Below are 21227 nucleotides of genomic sequence, written 5' to 3'. Positions count from 1 at the left end.
CGGCCGGGAGCATGGCGGCCGCGAGGCCGCTGTCCCGCTTCTGGGAGTGGGGCAAGAACATCGTGTGCGTGGGCAGGAACTACGCCGAGCACGCCGAGGAGATGCGCAGCGCCCTGCCGCGCGAGCCGCTGCTCTTCCTGAAGCCGTCCAGCGCCTACGCGCCCGAGGGCGCGCCCGCGCTCCTGCCGGCCCACTGCCGCCTGCTGCACCACGAGCTCGAGCTGGGCGTGCTGCTGGGCCGGCGCGCCCGCGCGGTGCCCGCGGCCGCCGCCATGGACTGCGTGGCCGGCTACGCGCTGTGCCTGGACATGACCGCCAGGGACGTGCAGGACGAGTGCAAGAGGAAGGGGCTGCCCTGGACGCTGGCCAAGGGCTTCACGGGGTCCTGCCCGGTCAGCGCCTTCGTGCCGCGGGAGCGGATCCCCGACCCGCACGGCCTGCGGCTCTGGCTCAAGGTCAACGGCGAGCTCCGGCAGGAGGGACACACGTCGGCCATGATCTTCCGCATCCCCGACATCATCAGCTACGTGTCCAGGATCATGGCGCTGGAGGAGGGCGACCTCATCCTGACCGGGACGCCCAAGGGGGTGGGGCCGGTGCGCGAGCACGACGAGCTGGAGGCCGGCATCGAGGGCGTCGTCTCCATGCGCTGCCGGGTGCAGAGGCCGGACTACTGACCGCCCCGCCCCGCCCAGCGCGAGGCTGTGGGGAAGTCAGGACCAGAGAGCCGGGGCGGCCCCCGGGCCCGGCGACTGGCCGGGCCGGCCAGGTGTCGCCACCAGGTGTCTCCTCATCGCCCTCCGGGTGGCGCTGAGAGGCCCCGGCCGCCGCAGCGCCAGCGCGTCCAGCCGGGGCTGACCCCAGGGCGCGGCAGACCCCTCCTGGCCCGCCCGCCGCCCCCTCGGCAGTGGACTGCGTCCGGCGGCCCGTTCCGCTCCCCGCTCTGCCTCCGGGGCTTCCTCTCACCGCCCCGGCGCGTCTGGCCTGCGCCCCGGCCCTGCCTGCATCAGTAAATATTTTAAAAAGTGTCTCAAACTGTGTCACTAGATGGCGCCCGAGCGGACGGAGAGGGGCGTCCCCAGGCAGTGGGCGCGGCCCACGGTGCCCCGACCCAGAGGGGAGAAGGTGCCCAGGGAGGGGCCAGGTCTGGCGCCCTCACGGCCACCTGCGAAACGTGACAGACCGAGAAGCGCCTTGGGCTGGCTCCGCGCCCCGTGGGCTCCTGGGTGGTGTCCGCGGCCCCTGCCGCCGGGCAACCGCTGTGGCGCCCTCAGCCCAGGCCTGGGCCTTTCAGGACCTGCTGCCGCAGCCCGGCCCCCTGGGCCCCGGCACCAGCTGGCCAGACGCCTGCCCCTGCCGGGTGCCCACAGACCACCCGCCACCCTGCCCGCCCTCCTGGTTCACCTCGGCCGTCGCCATGCCCGGGCCTCCCCGGACACACTGCTATCCACGAGGCTGGCCAAGGCCACCCTGGCCGTGTTCAGCACCAGTTGGGGTCACCCCACGCCCCCCACCAGCACCCCTCCGCGAGCCGGGAGACGCCCCGACACCAGCTGTGTCGGCGGCCGGGACTCACCTTCGGCTCCCGTGGGGCAGGCGAGCGCTGGCCGGAGGCGGGAGCGGGGCTGCGTGCTGCTCGGCCGCCTGGCGGGTGGGGCTGCCCCTCAGAGCCTCCCTTTCAAGTGCTGAGGCCCGGAGCTTCTGAAGCCGGTCCCCTCCCAGGTGAGTCACGCCCAGCGGCACTGCCGAGTGGGCAGGCCGCCACAAGCCCCGCGTCCTCCCAGGAGGCAGGTGGGAGCAGCCGGCGAGCCCGGCCCGCAGCTCCCGGGGAGCGGCCAGCGGCCCTGCAGGTGGCCATGTGGCCGGGAACAGCAGCAAGGGCCCAAGGAAAGGAACCAGGCGTGAGGACGGGCGGGCCTCTGTGTTTATTCCTTGGTGCACCCTCCCAGCTGGGGGCCAGGCTGGCGAGATTTGGGGGTTTGGGGGAGAGGCTAACCCCAGCCACTCCAGGAGGACACGATTTACAGAAACATCTTGGCCGCGTGTGAACAGTACACACTTTATCCACGTGTCGCGTCAGGAGTTCAAGCGCCTGCTCTTCTCAGGAGTCTGAGGCAACCGGTCCGACGCTCCCCGCCCAGACAGGCTCCTGCTGGCCTCCACGGGGTCTGCGCGCCGACAGGAGAGCACGCTGGCTCTCAGCCCGCCCCGAGCCCTGTGCGACGGGATAAACTGCAGAAGAGAGTGCGGTTCAGAGCTGCCGGACAGGCTGGCGCCCAGACAGCGCTCCCTCGGGCGGGCGTGCTCCAGGCCCGGCCCCGACTCAGAGGCTTCTCGATTTTGTAAAACAAAAAACATTTTGAGGCATTTCTCTATGGTGGGAAAGTTGGGGTCTCAAATCCAACCTGTAGATAAGGGGCTCGCGGAGTGCTCAGAGCAGCCATGACGGGTGCCACCGGGGCGCGAGGAGGCCTGTGAAGGCCGGGGCCAGGGCCGCGCAGGTCCCCCCGCCAGCGCAGCTCACCTCGCCCACAGCCGAGGCCTCGCTGGGCAGGGTGCAGCCCGGCACGGGGTGGCAGAGCGGTTCCAGGGTCAGAGCAGCCGCCCACGCAGAGGGCCCCCTCCGGCCACCCCACCAGGTGTGCCGCGGCCGTGGTAACTGCCCCCGGGTAGTCCTAGCCCGGTAAGTCTCACGGCTAAGCCCTGAACACTCCGGAGAGGTCCTCGGGGTAGAGCAGGCCCTGGAGTGGGCCTGGGCGGCTCAGCGCCAGCTCCACGTCCCTTATCAGCAGAACAAGGGCGCCCCCCTTCTGTGCAGGGCAGGCCCACAGGTCCGGCTGGCCCTCCAGGGCTCACTAGGTCCAAGGCTCACTGAGCGTCAGGGCAGCCTGCAGGAGCCCGTGCGGCGCGCTGTGAGCCCCTGGTCAGGCTGCCGGACAGTCGCAGGAGCGGGGCCTGCGGGGATTCGCTGAGCAGATGTTTGCTCTGGTGTCACTCGTGCCCCCTTCTGGGGCGCGACAAGGGCATCTCTTGTCCCTAAAGTTGCTGGTGCCGCTGCACATGTGGAAATAGGGCCTCAGCAACACCGCAAACTCCCCCCTCGCCGGCTCCGGCGCTGGGATGGGCCAGCATCCGCACGTACAGAACAGCAGAGCTGTCAAATCACTAACTTTTAAATGAACTTTGCTTCTTTCCAAAAGAAGTTGCCACTTGAGTGCTGTTTTCTGTCCGTCCGTCATTGCAAGAAACTCGTTTACCTGAAAAGAAACAAATCACTATTTCCACATTTTTGAGTGATACGGACAGTTCATCCTGACCACGGTGTGAGGCCTGCGTGGGCTCTGAGCATTCCAAGTAGGCGCAGCTCAGGTCTCTGGCTGGGAATCGGGCCCAGGAGCTCCCACGAGAAACTCCGGGCCAAGGCTGCGCTCGGGGGAGAGCAGCGCTTGGCCTGGAGGCAGAGGCCCCGCCCACCCACACCAAGCTAGTCTACTGGGGACACGGCCACCCCATGGGCCCCTCCCCCCAGGCCGTGAGCGCGCCCTGTGAGATGCCAGGGTGAAAGCGGGGAGCAGGCAAGCCGGGCCTCTGAGTCAGGGGCGATGGCATGGAGACTGCCGCCTGTCCACAGCTGCCTGTGTGCTGATGGTCGCCGACATCACCTGGCCTCTGCAGGACGGACCTCCAACCCGGAAAGGCCTGAACACGCCGACCCTGCGGTCACTCACCGTGCAGCCCAGCGTCTCCTCAGCCACACTTCCCACGAGGCTGCAGGCGGGGAGCGTGCCCGTGTGGTCCGTAAGAGCCACCAGCATGTCGAAGCTCAGGAAGAGCGGCCCGAGCTCCCGAGAGTCTTTGCTGCAAGCTGTGCAGGTGCCGACTGCTTCCTGGACGAGGCCCCCACAGCCTGGACTGGAGAGCAGGGGGCAAATGTGCAGGGCCACATGGCAGTCATGGTGTCAAAGTCCAGTCAGCGGACCGTGCAGGCGCCAGGCCCTGCACGGGACAGGGCCTGGACAGCACCTCGGGGCCACCTCAATGGCATCGGAGGTTCTCCCAAAACCCACGGTGCCCCTGCTGGGCAGTCTGTCAATCTCCAGGCCCGGCCCACTCCAGGGTGGGCCAGCAGCCCCCCACCAAGCGGCATCAGCCCAGTGTGGCCAGGATGGCTGGTCGGATGGCTGACCCCAGCACAGGCAGGCTGGGCTTAAAGGAGAGAAAGAAAACCCCGCGGCAGTGTGGGAGACTCGCGGGCTGGGTTTGACGATGCTGGGGGCCTCTGGGCGCGCAGGCTCACCCGCCCGGCTCCTGCCCTGGTTCTACACAGAGGGTGAGGCAGGCTGGACGCACTCCTGGTTGGGGTCTGATGCCTGAGTTGGTCTTGTGGTCGGGTCAAAGGTCCGGTCACCCGTTGGCACCAGCAAGGTCTTGGAAACAGTGGGTTTGGAGAATGGACCCCAGGGGAGAGGCGAGTGTGGAGGGGCAGAGACAGGGGCTGGGGAGAGCACTGGTGTGGGGGAGCCTCGGGGAGGCTGGGAGGCCCGAGAGGAGAGCTTGCCAAGGGGGGGCTCGGCCGCCGGGACTCTCCTGCGCCCCAGGCCCCTCTGTACGGCAGCTGTTGCTCCCAGGAGAGCTGCGCCCTGCTGCGTGACAGCCCTCCTATCTGTACAACTCTGCTTCTCTTCTGCACCAACAGTTCTGCAAGCGCGGCCGCCCGGGCCGGGACAGGGCCTGTGGAGCCTCGTGTCATTTAATTCTTACATCGCGACGTGAGTCTAGAACGATCTCCACTGAGTCTAGAATGATCTCCATAACAGCCTAGACTACAGACGCCCAGGGAGCCGCACAGCATCTTCGGGGTTCTCGCCAGGCACCTGGGCTAAGGCCCCAGTTTCCTGTGAGTGGGTACGGGCTGAGCCGAGGACGCTGGAAACCACGTGGCTGAGAATGATTCTGTAATGCTGTCACTCGTGCTGCTATAGGAAGTGACAGCCATGAGCAGTTTCTAATGCTTCATAAGACAATCGTCGTCAACACAGTGACGTTTCTGGCAGTAAGAAATGTCTTGTTCTAAGATGGCAGAAACACTGTAAATTAAATTGGACTTTAAAAGACAATTATAAGCTTAGGCCACGTAATCTGTCATGGAAACATCAATATGGGTAGCTGTTCCCACACTGATCTCAAAAACAAAGCACTGCACGTCAAAGCACGGCTTCAACGGGACTCAGTGGCTTGCTAAGAATAACTGGTTTTGTTTCTTGCGCGCGTGAGTTTGCCAAAAGCAGCCTGGCTACTTACCACCTATTCCGAACGACTCTAGTGACCTCATCGTCGATGTTCAGTGTGGAGATGTGAGCATAAAGAACTCCGTAGAAAGGGGGGGCCTTCCCCCCGTCCCTCAGGACTCTCGCCTTTAGCTGCTCGATTGTGTAGACATCCTCTATCGTGGTCACTGGAAATGAAAAGGCACCGTCAGGGCTCCGCATGCGCCCTAGGGGCTCTGAAGGACGAGATGCAGCTAGCAAAGCTACCAAGTTCAAAGGAGAACACAGTAGTTTAAGGAGCAAAAAAATGATCGTATTTGCTACTTAAGGCCACTTATGTAAAAGGACATAAAAGCAAGAAAAATAGAAAAGGCAAAAGGCTGGCGCCAACGGGAAGATAGTTTTCATCAGAACGAGGAGACTGGTGGCTGGGGGCGCCGGAGCAGACCGCAGGCCACTGACCAGGAGACGTAAGCGCTCAGGACAGGGCTCGGGGAGACGGGAGAAGCTCTCCAACACAGGCGAGGAGAAGACAGCTGGCTCAATGTTTTTCTAAAGATTTATGTATTTATGCATCCAGAACTGGGGTGCAGGCCAGAGGTGCAGGGGTGAGGACTCCCCAGAGACAAAGTGGGGAGCAGAGCAGGCGGATCTACTGAGACCCACCACTGAGGGGGCAGCGGGCAGGTCAGCAGGGGTCTGCTGTGCCCTGGGGTCACTCCCTGGCCGGGGGTCACACTCGCGCTACAGCAGCTGCAGACACTCCCCAGTGTGATGCTTCAACCTACTGCACCACCCGGGAGGGCCCCTGGCTCCATGGTGAGGCGACTTAAAATCACGTCCCAAAAAAGGGTAAAAAATGGCCAAGAAATTGGCCTTGTTTACTAGCAGGCAGCTGCAAACCCAGTACCAGAAGGACATGGCCCTCTCAGCTGGCAGGTAGCCGGGCTCTAGGGCTGCCGCTGGGAGTGCAGCAAATCGGTTGGCAGGGCTGGGCAAAGGTGGGCGCGCGACAGGGCAGCGCGCTCGGGGCGCCCAGGGGAGGACACAGGCCCACGCGTCGCAGTGGTAGAGAGCAGCCCTCCTCCCTTAGCTCAGCTGGACCCGCGAGGCAGGAAGCCCGACCGCCCTGAGATGGATCGAGAACCAGCAGCGCACACGTGAGCCCACCTCAGAGCCGGCCACAGGCCCGCACCCAGCCCGGCTCCACAGCCTACACGGGGAGATGTGAGCGTTGCCTCCCCCTGGGCCTGGGCCTGGCAAAGCAGCACCAGGAGGGCCGGCGTGGGCGCGCGTGCTCGGCGTCCGCACAGAGGCTGTTCGAGAAAGGTCACCACGCCGCGGACGGCGACCGTTCACTCACTGTCACTTTTCCTGATTCAGATTGGCTTGGAAGTCCGAGTGTCACCTAGGTAGTACATGGGTAGCGGGGCAGGGCGCTCCCGGCCCCTGCAGCTGCACACAGCAGCCGCTTGTGCGTGCAGCCCAGCACCCGCGTCCCTGGCCCAGGGCTGCCCTGAGAGCCCTGGAGCTGGCCAAGGCGTCGTGTCTCTGGGCTGCTCCCTGGGGCCTGCGCCCCTTGCCATTTCACTACAGCACGTTCTCATTTTAGGCAGGAATGACAAAGCCTTTAAAAATATGACGATAGGGCCTCCCTGGTGGCGCAGCAGGTTACAGCGCAGCACTACGATGCTGGCCATGCGAGCTAGATCCCCAGCCAGGGAGAGACCTGCAGGACACAGCGGACCCCTCCTGACCACCTGCTGCCCCCTCAGCAGTGGATTTCGGTCAATCTGCCTGTCCTGCTCCCCACTCTGTCTCTGGGGAGTCCTCTCGCCGCCCCTGCTCCTCTGGCCGGTACCCCAGCTCTGTGTGCATACATAAATAAATCTTTTAAAAAATATGAGCGGCCCTCCCTGGTGGGGCAGCGGGTCACAGCACAGCACTGAGAAGCTGAAGCCGCTTCTGCATGAGTTCGATCCCCGCCTGCCCCGGAGGTGACCCCAGGGCGCGGCAGACCTCTCCTGACCCGCCCACTGCTCCCCTCGGAAGTGGACTTCGTCCATCTGCCTGTTCTGCTCCCCGCTCTGTCAGATCTGGTGAATCCTCTCGCTCTCCGCATCTCTGGCCTGTACCCCAGTTCTGTATGAATAAATAAATAAATCTTTTAAAAAATATATGATAGCTGTACCCTGAAATATTCATTTCACCCTACAGGTTTCCGTGGGTGGACGTGACGTCCCGCACGGCATGGGAAGTCCCCGCTGCCAGGGTCGGCGGGCCGCGCCCCACGAGCACGGCCGCTCGCTGGAATTCTGACGAGTAATGCAACTTCAAGCTGGTTCTTCCTTATGGGCAAAACGATGATGGTTAAGATTTTGCTGCTGTGGAGTTTTTCCATCAGTGGTTGCTATGAAAGGAAATATGTCAACATCCCCAACATATCGAAGTTCTTCTACAATTTAGGGTGACTTGCCGAATCACTGGCTTCATGCTTCCAGTTACTCCTCTGAGACGACCGGTCACTCCCACAAGGCCCGCACCCCCATGCAGAACTGCCCAGAGTGACCTGAGGGCCCTGGGTGCCCCCCGGTTCTCCCAAGCACCTTGCAGAAGCCGCAGGTGGCGACCTACAGGCATTTCTTGTTTATTTGCTTTTCTCCTAATGTCCAATGTTGCATTACACTTGTAGGGAGGGCGCTCCCCAGCCTCACCTTGCTGCGCGGGCCCCAGGGGCGCCCCACGTGTGGGTGCAGCTACTTCTCCAGGGAGGCCCATTAGTGCTCATGGGACTGGCAAAAGGCAACCTACGCCTCTGAAGTTTAACCTACTCTTTCAAAGGGGGAAAGACGACTGTATCTTTTGCTATATAAAAAAAAGCCCAAATTGGCCCTCCCTGGTGGCGCAGCGGATTAAAGCACAGCGCTGAGAATCTAAAGCCGCTTCCGCATGAGTTCGATTCCCGCCTGTCCCGGAGGTGACCACATGGCGCGGCAGACCTCTCCTGACCCGCCCGCTGCTCCCCTCAGCAGTGTACTTTGTGGATCTGCCTGTTCTGCTCTCCACTCTGTCTCTGGTGAATCCTCTCACCCTCCGCATCTCTGTCCTGTACCCCAGTTCTGTATGAATAAATAAATAAATCTTTAAAAAAAAAAAAAAAGCCCAAATTTTGGCCTCTGAAAAATTCAAATACTGTTTAAAGGTCACTTACAATTTACAGATTCTTTCAGAGCACTGTCCATTTCATCATCCAGAGGGTTCATTTCTCTATTTTCTCTTATAAAATTCAAGAGGATGTTAGCTTCCGGTATATCTTAAATTGAAAATAATAAAGTAAAAAGCAAATGTATTACCTTTAAAATTATGACCCAAAATTATTCTAACGACAAAACGTGGCGCGGAGCACAATCAAAGGGCTCACCGCTCGCGCCCACGGCCCGGTGGCCTCGACATCCGGGGCTCGACACCTTGTCCAATCACAGGGTGTGAAGAATGAGAAGCCTAGGCCAGGAAATGACCCCTACAGCCAGTGAGACCACGAGGGTCTCTGCTTTCCTTCTCACTCTTCCCATGTGGGCACCCTTACCGGGGCCCAAAAGCCTCCGCCTCGGCCCTGCCGCCCGGCCACCAGCTGGCCCTGCGCCTGCCTTCCTCTCCAGCTTCTCCGACCGTGGGTGTGCTGTCTCGGGGGCTCGCCCTGCTGGGCGCCACTGGTCTGTGGGGACCGGGTGTTCTGTAGCTGGCCCCGTCAGAGCGCTCAGGCACTCTGCACTGTGACCGCGGGCATCACTCCCCTCCGGGCGCCTGTAAAGCTGCTCGCCCGCCCTCTGCAGACTTAGCGGCCTCCTGGGGGCGCAAAGGTGGGTGGCCAGTGAGAGCCACCTTCAGAACCACCCGACCCTTCCTCGCCTGGGGGTTCCCTGCACCCCGTTTCCAGTGAGCTAAAGGGGCACCCTCCAGCAGCAGCCCGGTGGGCCTTCAGCCTAGCCTTCAAGTGAGACACCCCTTTCGTGTTCCCAACACTCCAGCCCGTAGTGAGACCATTTATTTTTTAAATGGTCAACCGTTTAGGTTATTCCACCAACATCATTGGCGTTTGTAAAATACCATCACGAGGAATGTTGCTTCTAAATGCGTGTCATTATTTTTACAGGTCCTGAATAAGGATCGCAAAGCTGGAGCTCAGGACAACTTTTTCAAGACCGATAAAGCAACCTCCAATTTTTATTCAAATTAAATCCAAATTATACTTTTATTCTTAAATACACACTGGACTATGAGCTACTATCAGTTCCAAAGGGAAAATAATTCTGAAATCTCTTACCTGGGTCAGTTGTAATAATGGTTTTTGAGATTACAGTCGCTGTCATGCGGTTCCGAAATTTGTCGAAATTTATCCTTGCGTCTGCGGCGAATATCACTGTCAGGGAGGAAGGCACTGTAAGGTCACTGCACGGAGGGCGGACGTGACGAAGCCGGCCGCAGGCACTGGGGCGGCAGTGCGGTACCTGTTTGTCGGGGTTTCCAACGCTGGGCACGCAGGATGGATTCACTGTCCCAACTGCATTTTTTTTAAAGAAGTGATTGAAAAAATCGAACACATGAGAAAAACCAGCAGTGACCCGCATACTCCCCAGCCAGAACCTGTCCCGGTGGCCGGGCTCACGTGAGTCGGGGGTGCCGGTTCCCCGCCTCGGCGCCAGGCCGGCCCCTCGGGCCGCTCTCTCCCGCAGCTCTCGCCCCCGCCACCACAGGCTGGTGAGCACGGAGTGGGCTCAAGCCAGACCTCTGAGGGGACCTGGCAAAGGCCCACTTCAGATGAGGCGCTTTCTCTGGAACCCGGGCGCCTGGGCTGTGGGGCGCAGGCCGCAGCCTGAGCGGCCTGTGCTCACATTGCCTGCCATCTTCCATGCCCAGCTCCTAGGTGCCCGCTGCCTGAGAGGCATAGGTCTGTCTCCCCGAGACAGGAAGGAACAAACTGCCACATGTAAACAGAGGCCCCATGCCACCGGGGCCCCATGAGGCGGCGCCGACCCCACCCACAGGAGCGGGTTTGTTTTCGCCACACCACTGCCCATCACTGCCCCTGGAGATGAGCCCCACACCCAGGGCTGCCGGGAGCTCAGGGTTACCACATCATCGTGAAGGACGACTCCGTCTCGTCGTAGAGCATCACTTCACACCGCTGGCCTTTCCTTCGGTCTGAGGTTGTGAAGTACTTGGGTTCCCCGACCTGAGGAGGCGAGGAGACCGCTGCTTCTCATCTGTAGCCGCAGACGCCCTCACGCATGCAGCCGCTCACGTCTGCCTCCTCAGTAACAAGTCAGAAACACCACCGCGTAGCAGCCAGGCACGTGGCCCGCAGAGCTGACCTCGCTGTGGGTGCTTGCAGCCAACCCTGGTGCCCCTGTGGCTGAGGCTCGGGCGGGAGGTACGATGCGGCCCTCAGGGTGGTGTTTTAGCACCTGCGTGGGCCGCGGCTCAGTGCGTGCAGAGGCGGAGGAAAGGTGGGTCTTCTGGCCTCACCGCCAGCTCAGTGGGTCAGAGCCACCACCCACCGCCTCTGGGGGAATGCCGGAGGGCCAGGTGAGGGCCCTGCAGAGCCCTGCCCAGCGGGCCCAGGCCTGCAGGTGAGAGGGTAACTGGGGCAGCTGGGAGCCGTGGAGACTTCTCCCCCAGGAGTGCGTGCATGCCTGGGCCGCAAGCCGGCTCCAGCAGCAACAGCTGCCAGCCCTCCCGTGCAACGCCGGCCACAGGCAGGGCGCGAGACGTGGCTGGCAGCGGAGGAACGGCTCCTGGAGACAGTGGAGGGAAGGGCAGCCATGGCGAGAGTCTGCCAGCTCACAGCCGGGAAGCACAGGCGCCATTCAGATGCCGGGGACCCTGGGTGTGCTTTCAAGGATGCCCAGCCCTGAATGGCCGGGCCCAGAGGCCCCTGTGCCAGGACCACCGCAGAGGGCACCTATGCCCCACACCGAGCCGCTCCGGGTGCTTGAGGGACAGCGTCAGGCAGCTGGCCCGCGCCGCCCCCCGGCCCATGACTGCAAGGCTGAGTAAGAGGAGCAGATGCCCCCAGCCCCGGTGCGCCCCCAGCACAGCGCAAGTCCCCCTCCTCTCTGCCTCTCCACTCAGGAGGCAGTGGAAAGCTGAGCACAGAGCAGAGGCCTGGCTCCCCAGCCAACCCGCCGCCCTCCTGCTGGCCCGAGGCCGCTCACGGTGCCTGCTGTGTCCTCCATCTTTAGAGAGACACGTCTCAGCTGTGTGGGTCGGTCGAACCGGCCGAGACGCAGAGGAGACTCCCGCAGCCAGCTGCCGCTGCCTGAGCAGTCGGCGACAGCCCGCCAAGGCCCTTGGCCCTCTGCACCTTCACTTACCGCCCTCACAGCTGCCAGCACGTTGAGGACTCTCCCGTGCAGGCTGTGCCCGTTGGCGACAATGTCACCCAGTGAGTAGTAATCGCGAGACTCTTTGACAGGTAAGTGTATCAAAGACAGCAGCCTGGAGTCCACTTCACGACTGGGACAGACTTTTATCTGAGAGTGATTCTCACTGAGCAACAGTTTATAGTCGCTGAAGGGAAAAGCACACCACGTCAGCATCAAAGGACAAACACTTTCCGGTTCACAGGCTCACACTGGGGCTGCAGTCTAGAGAACGCACACGCCATTCTTAGGCACGCCGGAGAATGTAGTCTAGCAAGCATTTGCATGAAGGGACCCGAGTGCCAGCCGCCGGCTCAGGCCAGGTCCCTTCTGGGTAATGTGGGGAGTGACAGCGCCCTGAACGTGGGCTGGGCTGTCCCCACCTCCCCGCCTTGCCGACACCTCCCCAGGCTTGCGCTGCTGTGCCTGCCAAAGCCGGACTGGGGCGCCCCCACGGCCAGTCAAGCCCCACGCACGCGGCCCCCTACTCCCAGCCCTGCTCTTCCTTCACCCCTCCGCGTTCAGCATGACCCCTCACATCTCACCCCAGCTCTCCAGCCCTGTGTCCTAAGCCCGCGTGGCCTGCGAAGACAGGCCCTGGGAGCGCAGAGCGCCGCTAGGGAGACCCCTGGGCGGAAGCACAGGCAGAGCTCCTACACGGGACTTCCAAATAGGCAGACCTGACGCCGGGGCCCGGGGGCTGCGGGAGGAGGACAACAGGACTTTAGGGAGGAAGCTTTGGTGCGTGTGCCCTCACCTACCGCCTGCGGCTGCCACCAGCCCTCGCCCCCGAAGGTGCCTGGCCGTGACTGTGGACACCTGGGCCCCGGTTTGGGGCGGACCTTGTGTGAGTGCAGACAGCAGGGCGAAAGGGCCAGGACAGAAGCCACCCCAGGGCGTGCGGGAGCAGACAGACGTGCGGACGGCTGGGGTCTCGCGGCGCTGGGCCCCTGGCCCTGGCCCTGCCCCGCACCTGGCCACGCCACACCAGTGTGCAAAGCAGGCTAGAGAAGATTGTTCCGTGAGGAGGGAACAAGAGGGCAAAGGGTCCCAGGACAGGAGCTCGTCCTGGAAGTGGGAAGAGGCCACACCCAGGCCGCCCCACCATGGCCCTGAGGCGCCTCCAGGCACTCTCCTGAGGTCACGGAAGGGGCCAGACCCCATCTTTGCTGGCCTCCGCCAGCCCTCCCGTCCTCATAGGCTTGATCCGCAAGCTCGCCCTAGGCAATCGCACCCAAGAGTCTTTCTCAGGAGCTTTGTCTCCAGGGAGCCCCATGGGGCCAGGTCGGCGGCTCAGCCCTGCACGCCAGAGCGCCTGCGCCTGGCTGCGCACGTCCTCTGTGCCATAGCGCGCCTCTCCCTGTGCTCGAACGTGACCAGTCACTCTAATCTAAATAGAGCAAAGTCCTACAGACAAAGCTCACCGTGGCGTGAGTCTGTATCACAGTGACTGGCTTCATCACAAAGATAAACCGTGCAGCAGGGCCCTCCCTGGCGGCGCAGCGGGTTAAGCCCGCTCTGCAAGCGAGCCAGCTGCTTCAGAGCGAGTGCGACCCCGCCCCGGAGGTGACCCCCAGGGCGCGGCAGACCCTCCCTGACCCCCCCCCTCCCCTCAGCAGTGGACTTCCTCCACCTGCCTGTCCTGCACCCCACTCTGTCTCGGGAGAAGCCTCTCATCATCCCTGCGCCTCTGGCCTGCACCCCCATTCTGTGTGCATCAATAAATAAATCTTAAAAAAAACAAATAGACGGTGTGGGAAGGCGTCCACTCGGGTGCCCACAGCGATGCCCGCCCGCCAAGTCGTGCGCGCAGACTGCCGCCGGGACCCTTACCTCGGAGTGGCCGGGCTGAATCTCTCTTCCCTTTCTAGCTCCTTTCGTTGGATCAGGGGGTTTTCAATTGTCACTAAAATAGAGGAAGAGGATGACGCTATTTCAAAGTAGCAACAGGGAAAGTGAAAACCCAGCGTATGTAAAAGCAGCACGGTAACGCTATTTCTGCCGTGTGAGCCGAGCTCCCTGCCCTGTGTGGCCCTTCCCCAGGAAGCTCCAGGTCTGCTTAGACTCTGGGGCTCTCCCAAGCCTGCTGCTGGGGCGTCTGCTGCTGGGACGCTGCGGCCCGCAGGAGGGAAGGTCCCTGTACCTCCACGTGCCCCCAAGCTGGCAGTTGGGCTGGAAGACAGCTCGAGTGCCCTGGAAATGGGCAAAACAGCGGGGAGAGGCTGGGAAGACAGCTGCGCACGCTTTCTTGCTCCCTGCCAGGCCAGGGCTGTCACCTCCCGTGCAACAGAGCTCGGCGCCGCAGGCTGCACACTCACAGAGGCCTGGTGAGGTCAGGAAAATCTCTCAAAGGACGACAGAAGTTAAGTGCTGGGGCTAGGGTTGGAATCCAGATCTGTCAGCCATCAAAATCCTACCTTTGGGCCTCCCAGGTGGCCCAAGGGGTTAAAGCTGTCCCAGCCCGGCTCCATCCTGCCCCCCCCCAGCCCCCAGGGAGTGACCCCAGGGCACAGCAGACCCCTCCTGTCTCCCCGCTGCTCTCCTCAGCAGTGTATCTCAGGGGATCCCCCTGTTCTGCTCCCCGCTGTGACTCTGGGGCTTCCTCTCACTCCCTGCATCTCTGGCCTGCACCCCAACTCTGTGTGCATAAATAAATCAATCTTTAAAATAAAATCTTTGCTACTTTCATTACACTGCCCGGAACTACAGAGGGAGACGGCCGGTACAGAATGCAAAAAGGCTGGAGCCGCTCCCGAAGCCCGTGTTTCCGGAAAGGTCAGCGACTGGAGCAGGAGGGTCCACTCGGGCAGAGCGGGACCAAGCCAGGGTCGGAGGCCACACAGTGAGGCCCCACCTGTGGGTTTCCAAACGCGCTTCTGGGGGTCCAGGCGGAATCACCTCCCTCCCGCCCTCACTGCCTCCACGCAGCACGGAAGCCAGAGAACCCCAGCACCAGGGGCAGCTGAGGCCCGAGGCCGCAGCCCCGCTTACCACACTCGCCAACCCTGAAGCTGTCAGACAGGGGCCTCACGTAGGCTTCGCTGCCCCACGACGTCACGTTCATGAAATGGGCAGGCGAGTCTCGGATGGTGAAGCTGAACGTGAACCTTTCTGAGCCGATGTCTGAGGGAAAGGCAATGATTTTAGGTTTTAAATGAAAACTTTCCTTTTAATTTTGCATTTTAGGGTTACTATGGCAATTCACTCATGGCATAAAATATAATTAGAGATAAGTTCTACAGCCTCTAGGGATGTCAGGTTCCCACTGCAACTCGCCCTCTGGTCTTGGCCCCTCCCCTGCTTGTCTGTTCACCTGGGGGAGACAGAGCAGGCTGACACTAAGCCCCCTGAGGCTGCACTCCTCTCCCCACCTTCTGTTCTCACCCCAGTCATCACTCAAATTATTTCCAAACAATGTGTGAGAGAAAAGACCCTGCTAGGGGACAGCAGGCACACTTTCCATCCAAAATGAGTTTTAAATCATTTCTGTGATTAAAAAAGTAATACAGCTGGGCCCTCCCTGGTGGCGCAGCGGGTTAAAGCACTGCACTGAGAAGCTAAAGCCACTTCCGCATGAGTTCCATCCCCGCCTGCCCCGGAGGTGACCACATGGTGTGGCAGACCTCTCCTGACCCACCCGCTGCTCCCCTTAGCAGTGTGCTTCGTCGATCTGCCTGTTCTGCTCCCCACTCTGTCTCTGGTGAAGCTTCTCACCGCCCCTGAGCCTCTGGCCTGTACCCCGGTTCTGTATGTACAAATAAATAAATCTTTAAAAAAAAAAAAAAAGTAATACAGCAAGGGCCCCCCCAGTAAAGGGGAGGCATGTCCCTGCCCCACCCAGGGAGGGCGGAGCTGAGGCGGCAGGAAAGGAACCTGGAGAGGAGGCCCGGGAGGACGGCAGCAGGATGGGCCAGAGGAGACCTGGGGGCGCAGGGAGCAGACACCCGAAGAAGCGGCTCTTGTTTCTTGGCCCTGTACCGGGGGACACAGATGTGGAGGAGCCCTGGGAGAGGCAACTATGGCAGTGTTTATGGTGGCTTTGATTGTGCTCTTTCCCCCCCAGACTTGTCTGGGCATTCCTGACCCTTTTCTTTTTTCCTTTTTTTTTTTTTTTTAAAGATTTATTTTATTTATTCATACAGAACTGGGGTACAGGCCAGAGATGCGAAGGGTGAGAGGATTCACCAGAGACAGAGTGGGGAGCAGAACAGGCAGATCGATGAAGTACACTGCTGAGGGGAGCAGCGGGCGGGTCAGGAGAGGTCTGCCGCGCCCTGTGGGTCACCTCTGGGGCAGGCGGGAATCGAACTCATGCGGAAGTGGTTTTAGCTTCTTAGTGCTGCGCTTTAACCCGCTGTGCCACCAGGGAGGGCCCCTTGTCTTTTTTTTTTTTAAAGATTTATTTATTTATACATATAGGACTGGGGTACAGGCCAGTGGTGTGGAGGTTGAGAGGGTTCACCAGAGACAGAGTGGGGAACAGAACAGGCGGATCGGATGAAGTCAGTGCTGAGGGGGCAGTGGGCGGGTCAGGAGAGGCCTGCCACGGCATATAGGTCACTCTCTGGCCAGGGATTGAACTCGTGAGCAGTGGCTGCAGACAGCTTCACAGTGCTGTGCTTCAGCCTGCTGCACCACCAGAGAGGCCCATTTCTGGCTCTTTGCTATGGTCCCCGCCAGAAGGGGCTAATTTAGACTGTGGCAGGCTCTCGGGCCTTTTGGGTGGACTTTTACCCACAAGGGGATGGGTGACTGTGGGTGCTTGCTTTGGAAACTATACTCTGTCGGTCTGTACTGCACACTCACTGTTTAAAGCTCCCTTCCATTAGAGGTCTTACACGTTTCGTCTTGATGCAGTGGTCGGCAGATCCTATTTAGAGTGGGCAGGTTTGGGAGTCCTGGGTGCCCTCCTCCCAGCCCTGTAGCAATGCAACCTGATGTACACATAAAAACTGGGGCTACCCATCTCACTGCTAGTAGGGCCACCTCTGGGGAAGGGCAGGGTTAGAAGAGTTGGAGTGTGAATGAAGACTTTCACTGTGTGACCTTGCAGACGACTGCGACTGCGTTTTGCCTGAAAACACTGACATACTGCATGCGCAATGCTCCTGAGGTCACATCTGCAGCCACGCCAGCCCAGCGGAGGCGGCCCCTCCCTCAGCCTAATGGATGAAGTTTTTATTTCATGGCTGGAAACTGAGCGACTATTCTAGTAGTAGCCCTTTCTAATTCGTGTATTTTAAATTTCTTTCAGAGCTTAGAAAGAAGATCCATGGATCATCTCAACTATTCAAATAGGAACTGTGGTCTAATTAATTATGATGAAGCGAAAATACAAACAAATATGAGCAAAAGACAGTGTTTTTGCTATTTATCTAAAACTAAGCAGAAAATTAATGTTAAATATTTAAAAAAAATAAAGGTACCATCACTAAACCACAAACAACACAGCTGCATGCTCAGGAACTAAGGTGTCTTCCCCAGCTACCCATGGACTCCTGGCCGGCCCTGCGCCCTCAGGGGGAGCAGAGAGGCCTTCAAGGCCTCAGTAAGCACTCGCATTTCAAAGGGCAAAGGGGTGCTCTACAGTGCGGGCCTCCCTCCTGGCGCCTGCTGCCAACTTCAAAAGCTGGAGGATGAGCTAGTTTTAGTCTTAGATCTTAGCTCTTCCACAGCTCAAGCAACTTGGCAAGAACTGCTAAGCCCGAGGTGACCATTTTCTTCACTGAACGCTCTGCTTGTTTGAGTCACCGCTGCTGTTCCTCCCCTCAGGCTGAGACCATTCCTCCGGTCACTCTCTCGAGGCCTGGGGGCACTGGTAGCTCTCAGGCTGAAAGTGACAGTGACAACCTAGTTTCTTCCGTTCCCAAGGACGCTGACCCTGCACAGCGGAGTCCTAGGATCTCACATCGGCTGCACACAGCCCAGCCTCACAGCCACACATGGGCTCAGAGGTCTCCAGTGAACAACTCTCGGGCACCTGCTGTCACCCAGTGTTTAGTATTATGTTTGGGGAACATCAAGAAAATCACTAAAAAACGATCTTAATAGCCTCACACGTATGGCCCGGAGTCCAGCACTTTACCACACAATGGAGAACCCGGTCTTGCTCTTAAGGAGTTAAACAGGCACAAGAAGTTTAGTGGCTTCGATAAGCTTGCTGTAGTCATAAGCCACAACTGATGAAAAGTGAAGCAAAGAGTCAAATATAACTCAGCTTTTTCTGTCTGGAAAGCCTTTGACATCTGTTTTCCCAATAACTATACCGATTATTTTCTGAAAAACAAAAAGTTTACAGAAGATTAATATTAAACACAGATCTAGATGATAAATTTACTTTCATGGGCTTCATATGTTTTACTGGATCAAAAAACATTTCTGGCTGGAAACCATTTAACCTTATTTATTCCATACCAACATCTAGAAGAACTTACTCGAAGTTCCCATTCCGCAAGGAGCAGCACAGCACAGGGGCGTAACTGCCACTGCGGCCAGCGCTGGCCCTGCACGGATGGCCGCCGGTGGCCGCCGCCTGACGCGCGCCCCAGGCACAGGCTGCAGCCCGCTGACTTGCAGCCGTCCTCAGAGCTTGCTTTTACCTAGGGCTTTCCACCCGTACACATGCACCTGCCTGGCTTCTTACTCCAGACATGCTGGTGGCAATAGAGATGGAAACAAAACTTGAATGTTATTCTAATAAACCTAAGCTCTCGAGTCCTAGATCTTAAACCCTAACTGTATCATGTCCCTAAAACTTGTGACATTCTCTTCAGTGACTAGGAAAGAAAAATCAGATATTAAAAAACGTCTTAAGAAATAGAAGTAATGACCTGTTTCTGAAATAATAAACTTCTATTGCTAATCCTACTTGATGATTTTGGCCTTGCACCCTCTTAAATTCAAATCCAGCAAGGTTTTGAGGCTGCTGAGCCTGTTGAGCTGTGACTCTGGTCACCACGAGGCCCCGTGGTCACTTCTCACCCCATGGGCAGCAGAGCTCACTGGCTGTGATCGAAGCACAGCCAATGGGAGTGTTGAGCTAAACTTTCTGACTCAAGAGACATCTAACAGGGGCCTCCCGGGGCTCACGAGGGTCAGTCCCAGCACTGTGAGGCTGTCCGCAGCCGCTGTAGTTGGAGTCCACTCCTGCCAGGGAGTGACCCCAGGGCGCAGCAGACCTCCTGTGTCCCTGCTTCTCCCTCAGCAGTGCGTTTCAGTGGATCCGCCTGCTCTGCTCCCCACCCTGTCTGCTGGCTCCTTACCCCCCACCTCTGGCCTATACCCTCGCTCTTGTATGCACAAGTAAATAATTATTTAAGGATTTATTTATTTACGCTTACAGAACTGGAGTACAGGCCACAGGTGCGGGGGGTGCGAGGACTCCCCAGAGACAGAGTGGGGAGCAGAACAGGCGGCTCCACTGAAACACACTGTTGAAGGGGCAGCGGGGAGACAGGTGGGGTCTGCTGCGCTCTGGGGTCACTCCCTGGCTGGGGATTGCACTTGAGCTGAAGCAGCTATGGCTAGCTTCACAGTGCTGTGGTTTAACCCCTTGTGCCACCAGGGAGGGCAAATAAATAAATCTTAAAACAGAAAAACCTATCAAATACAAACAGCAACACTTATAACACTGGTAGACTTATAATCGCAACTTTACATAGTGATGTGTAAAGATAAAGTTACATCTACATTTATCGCATTTTAAGAAATCTGATCTCCAGTGTCAGATGTGAATAGCAGGCTGCTGGCAGGGCGGAGTGTGGCCTCAGCTGCACAGGAAGCCCCTTGGGAAGTAATTCTGCTTAGGTTTCTTTCAAGTACAGATTAGTCTGGGTATATTTGAATTACTGAGTCCCCATAACTCTTGCCCCACAATGAATCCACGTCATGGTTTCAGACACAGTTGTGTAGCTTGATGCCATAAAACTGCACAAGTGTTTCACTCTACACTGGACAGCTTGCAGAGAGAACAGGTGCTGCTGAGCAAAACGTTTCCTTCCGTGGTGCTCAATTTGAGCAGTTACAAAACCAAAAGTCTGACCATTTTGAGCAATCGCAGTTCACTAGTCACATCTACATCGCGTACTCTCCCGCTAGAAGGGAAACTAAGGCTCCTTAACTGGCATAAATACAAAGGCGGTTAGAGGCATTTAACATCTAAAAATTATGCAAAGCGCATGTGACACCTGCCAGTCACACACACGTGGCTCACAGCCCAGTAACATGACTGACACATCACCTCGGGAAGTTCCGGTCGAGCGAACGCCACGGCATGGAGACCTACCGTGTTGGCCATGTTTGGATGCAGATCTGAAAGTGCGGTGAAGGCGTTTGATGCAAAGGAGTCTGCCATTCTCTTGTCTGCATTTTGGAAGATATAATTTAGACACCTGGTTAAATACTGGAAGTAAACGTGACTCAATAGTTAATACAAATCCAGGGCCTCCCGGGGGGCGCAGGGGTGAGTCAGCCCCGAGAGCTGTCGGTAGCCACTGCGTCCCAGGTCCATCCCCCGCCCCAGGTGAGCCACAGGGCACAGCAGACCCCCCGTCTCCCCGCTGCTCCCCTCTGCAGTGGGTCTCAGGGGATCCGCCTGTTCTGCTCCCCGCTCTGTCTCTGGGGGCTCCTCTCACCCCCCACCTCTGGCCTGTACCCCAGCTCTGACATGCATAAATAAATAAATCCTTAAAAAATTATGTTAATACAGATCCAACCTATAAAAAAATTCTTCAAAATGCCCTCTTTAGGGTTTTGGTCTCAAAGACTTTATTATTTTTTTAATATGGAGAACGCTGTTGAGGTGCACTGGCTCCCAGCAGTCCCTGGTCAGGGGGGCAGCCAGCAGTTCAGCTACGCCTCCCCGCCAGGTGCCTTTCGCAGTTTGGTGGGGGTCAGGTTTCCATCTTTAACTCTCACTGTCCAAAACGATGCACCCTTCAGCTATTTTTGAGCACGCTGTAACCCTAGAGGTCCTGATGAGGGATGATTCCAAAGGACATCCGTGAATTCAAGTATTTAGTAGCCGCAGTCCTGTGGTAAATGCCCCGAGCGCATGCTTGGTCGCACCTCCTGGGGGCTGTCACCTCACCCGGTGGAAGCCCCCCGGGCTCATTGCTGGTGTCTTTCAGTGCTACTTTGCCTATAAGAAGCGCCCAAAGGGCCCTCCCTGGTGGCACACTGGGTTAAAGCACCGCATTAGGAAGCCCTGTGAGGTCCCTAATCCGAGTTCCGTGGGCCAGGGAGTGACCCCCAGGGCGCGGCAGCCCCTCCGCTCGCCTGCTGCTCCCCTCAGCAGGGCGCTTTGTCAGTCTGCCTTTCTGCTCCCCGGCTGCCTCTGATGCATCCCCTCGCCGGCTACACGGCTGGCCTGTCCCCCAGGCCTGTGTGCATAAATAGATACAACTTAAAAAAAGCGCCCACGGAACAAATGCACGGTGCTGCTTGTGCCCCCTGTCACCACAGCCAGCCAGCTGCTCCCTCAGCGCTCAGGGCCGCTTGAGCCCTGGCCGCGCCCCCGGGGCCTTCACTTCCGGGCCTC

At 58.8% G+C, this 21227-nt stretch overlaps 2 protein-coding genes across 3 annotated transcripts; one reads left to right on the top strand and one right to left on the bottom strand.

Moving 5' to 3' along the window:
• Window positions 1-6: 6 nt before the first annotated feature.
• Window positions 7-929, top strand: FAHD1 (fumarylacetoacetate hydrolase domain containing 1). Its single transcript, XM_004692174.2, has one exon. The coding sequence runs from the start codon at window positions 12-14 to the stop codon at window positions 675-677; it is 666 nt and encodes a 221-aa protein (XP_004692231.1). The 5' UTR covers window positions 7-11; the 3' UTR covers window positions 678-929.
• A 743-nt stretch (window positions 930-1672) lies between these two features.
• MEIOB (meiosis specific with OB domains) lies at window positions 1673-20042 on the bottom strand. 2 transcript variants are annotated; one of them, XM_004691833.2, is made up of 13 exons: window positions 19974-20042; window positions 17908-17965; window positions 14681-14812; window positions 13523-13595; window positions 11642-11837; window positions 10400-10500; window positions 9776-9828; window positions 9592-9687; window positions 8479-8580; window positions 5302-5455; window positions 3729-3912; window positions 3171-3257; window positions 1673-2232 (listed from the first exon to the last, which is right to left on the bottom strand). In XM_004691833.2, the coding sequence occupies exons 1-13, from the start codon at window positions 20040-20042 to the stop codon at window positions 2077-2079; spliced, it is 1461 nt and encodes a 486-aa protein (XP_004691890.1). In that variant the 3' UTR covers window positions 1673-2076. The 2 variants fall into 2 exon arrangements, with proteins under 2 accessions (XP_004691890.1, XP_012587291.1); XM_012731837.1 differs by lacking the exon at window positions 3171-3257.
• Window positions 20043-21227: the final 1185 nt, after the last annotated feature.

This window comes from Condylura cristata, unplaced genomic scaffold (genome assembly GCF_000260355.1).
Source record: "Condylura cristata isolate star-nosed mole 26May11 unplaced genomic scaffold, ConCri1.0 scaffold00032, whole genome shotgun sequence".
NCBI lineage: Eukaryota > Metazoa > Chordata > Mammalia > Eulipotyphla > Talpidae > Condylura > Condylura cristata.
This window is presented reverse-complemented; position numbering and strand designations above follow the sequence as displayed.

Excerpts from the sequence above, each read along its gene's own strand:
- MEIOB (XM_004691833.2), bottom strand. The coding sequence starts at position 20,042 with ATGGCAGACTCCTTTGCATCAAACGCCTTCACCGCACTTTCAGATCTG. Across the intron at positions 3,913-5,301 it reads AGAGTCGTTCGGAATAGGTG|TCCAGGCTGTGGGGGCCTCG; the intron begins GTAAGTAGCCAG and ends CCTGCTCTCCAG. Across the intron at positions 3,258-3,728 it reads AGGAGACGCTGGGCTGCACG|GTAAACGAGTTTCTTGCAAT; the intron begins GTGAGTGACCGC and ends GTTTCTTTTCAG.
- FAHD1 (XM_004692174.2), top strand. The coding sequence starts at position 12 with ATGGCGGCCGCGAGGCCGCTGTCCCGCTTCTGGGAGTGGGGCAAGAAC.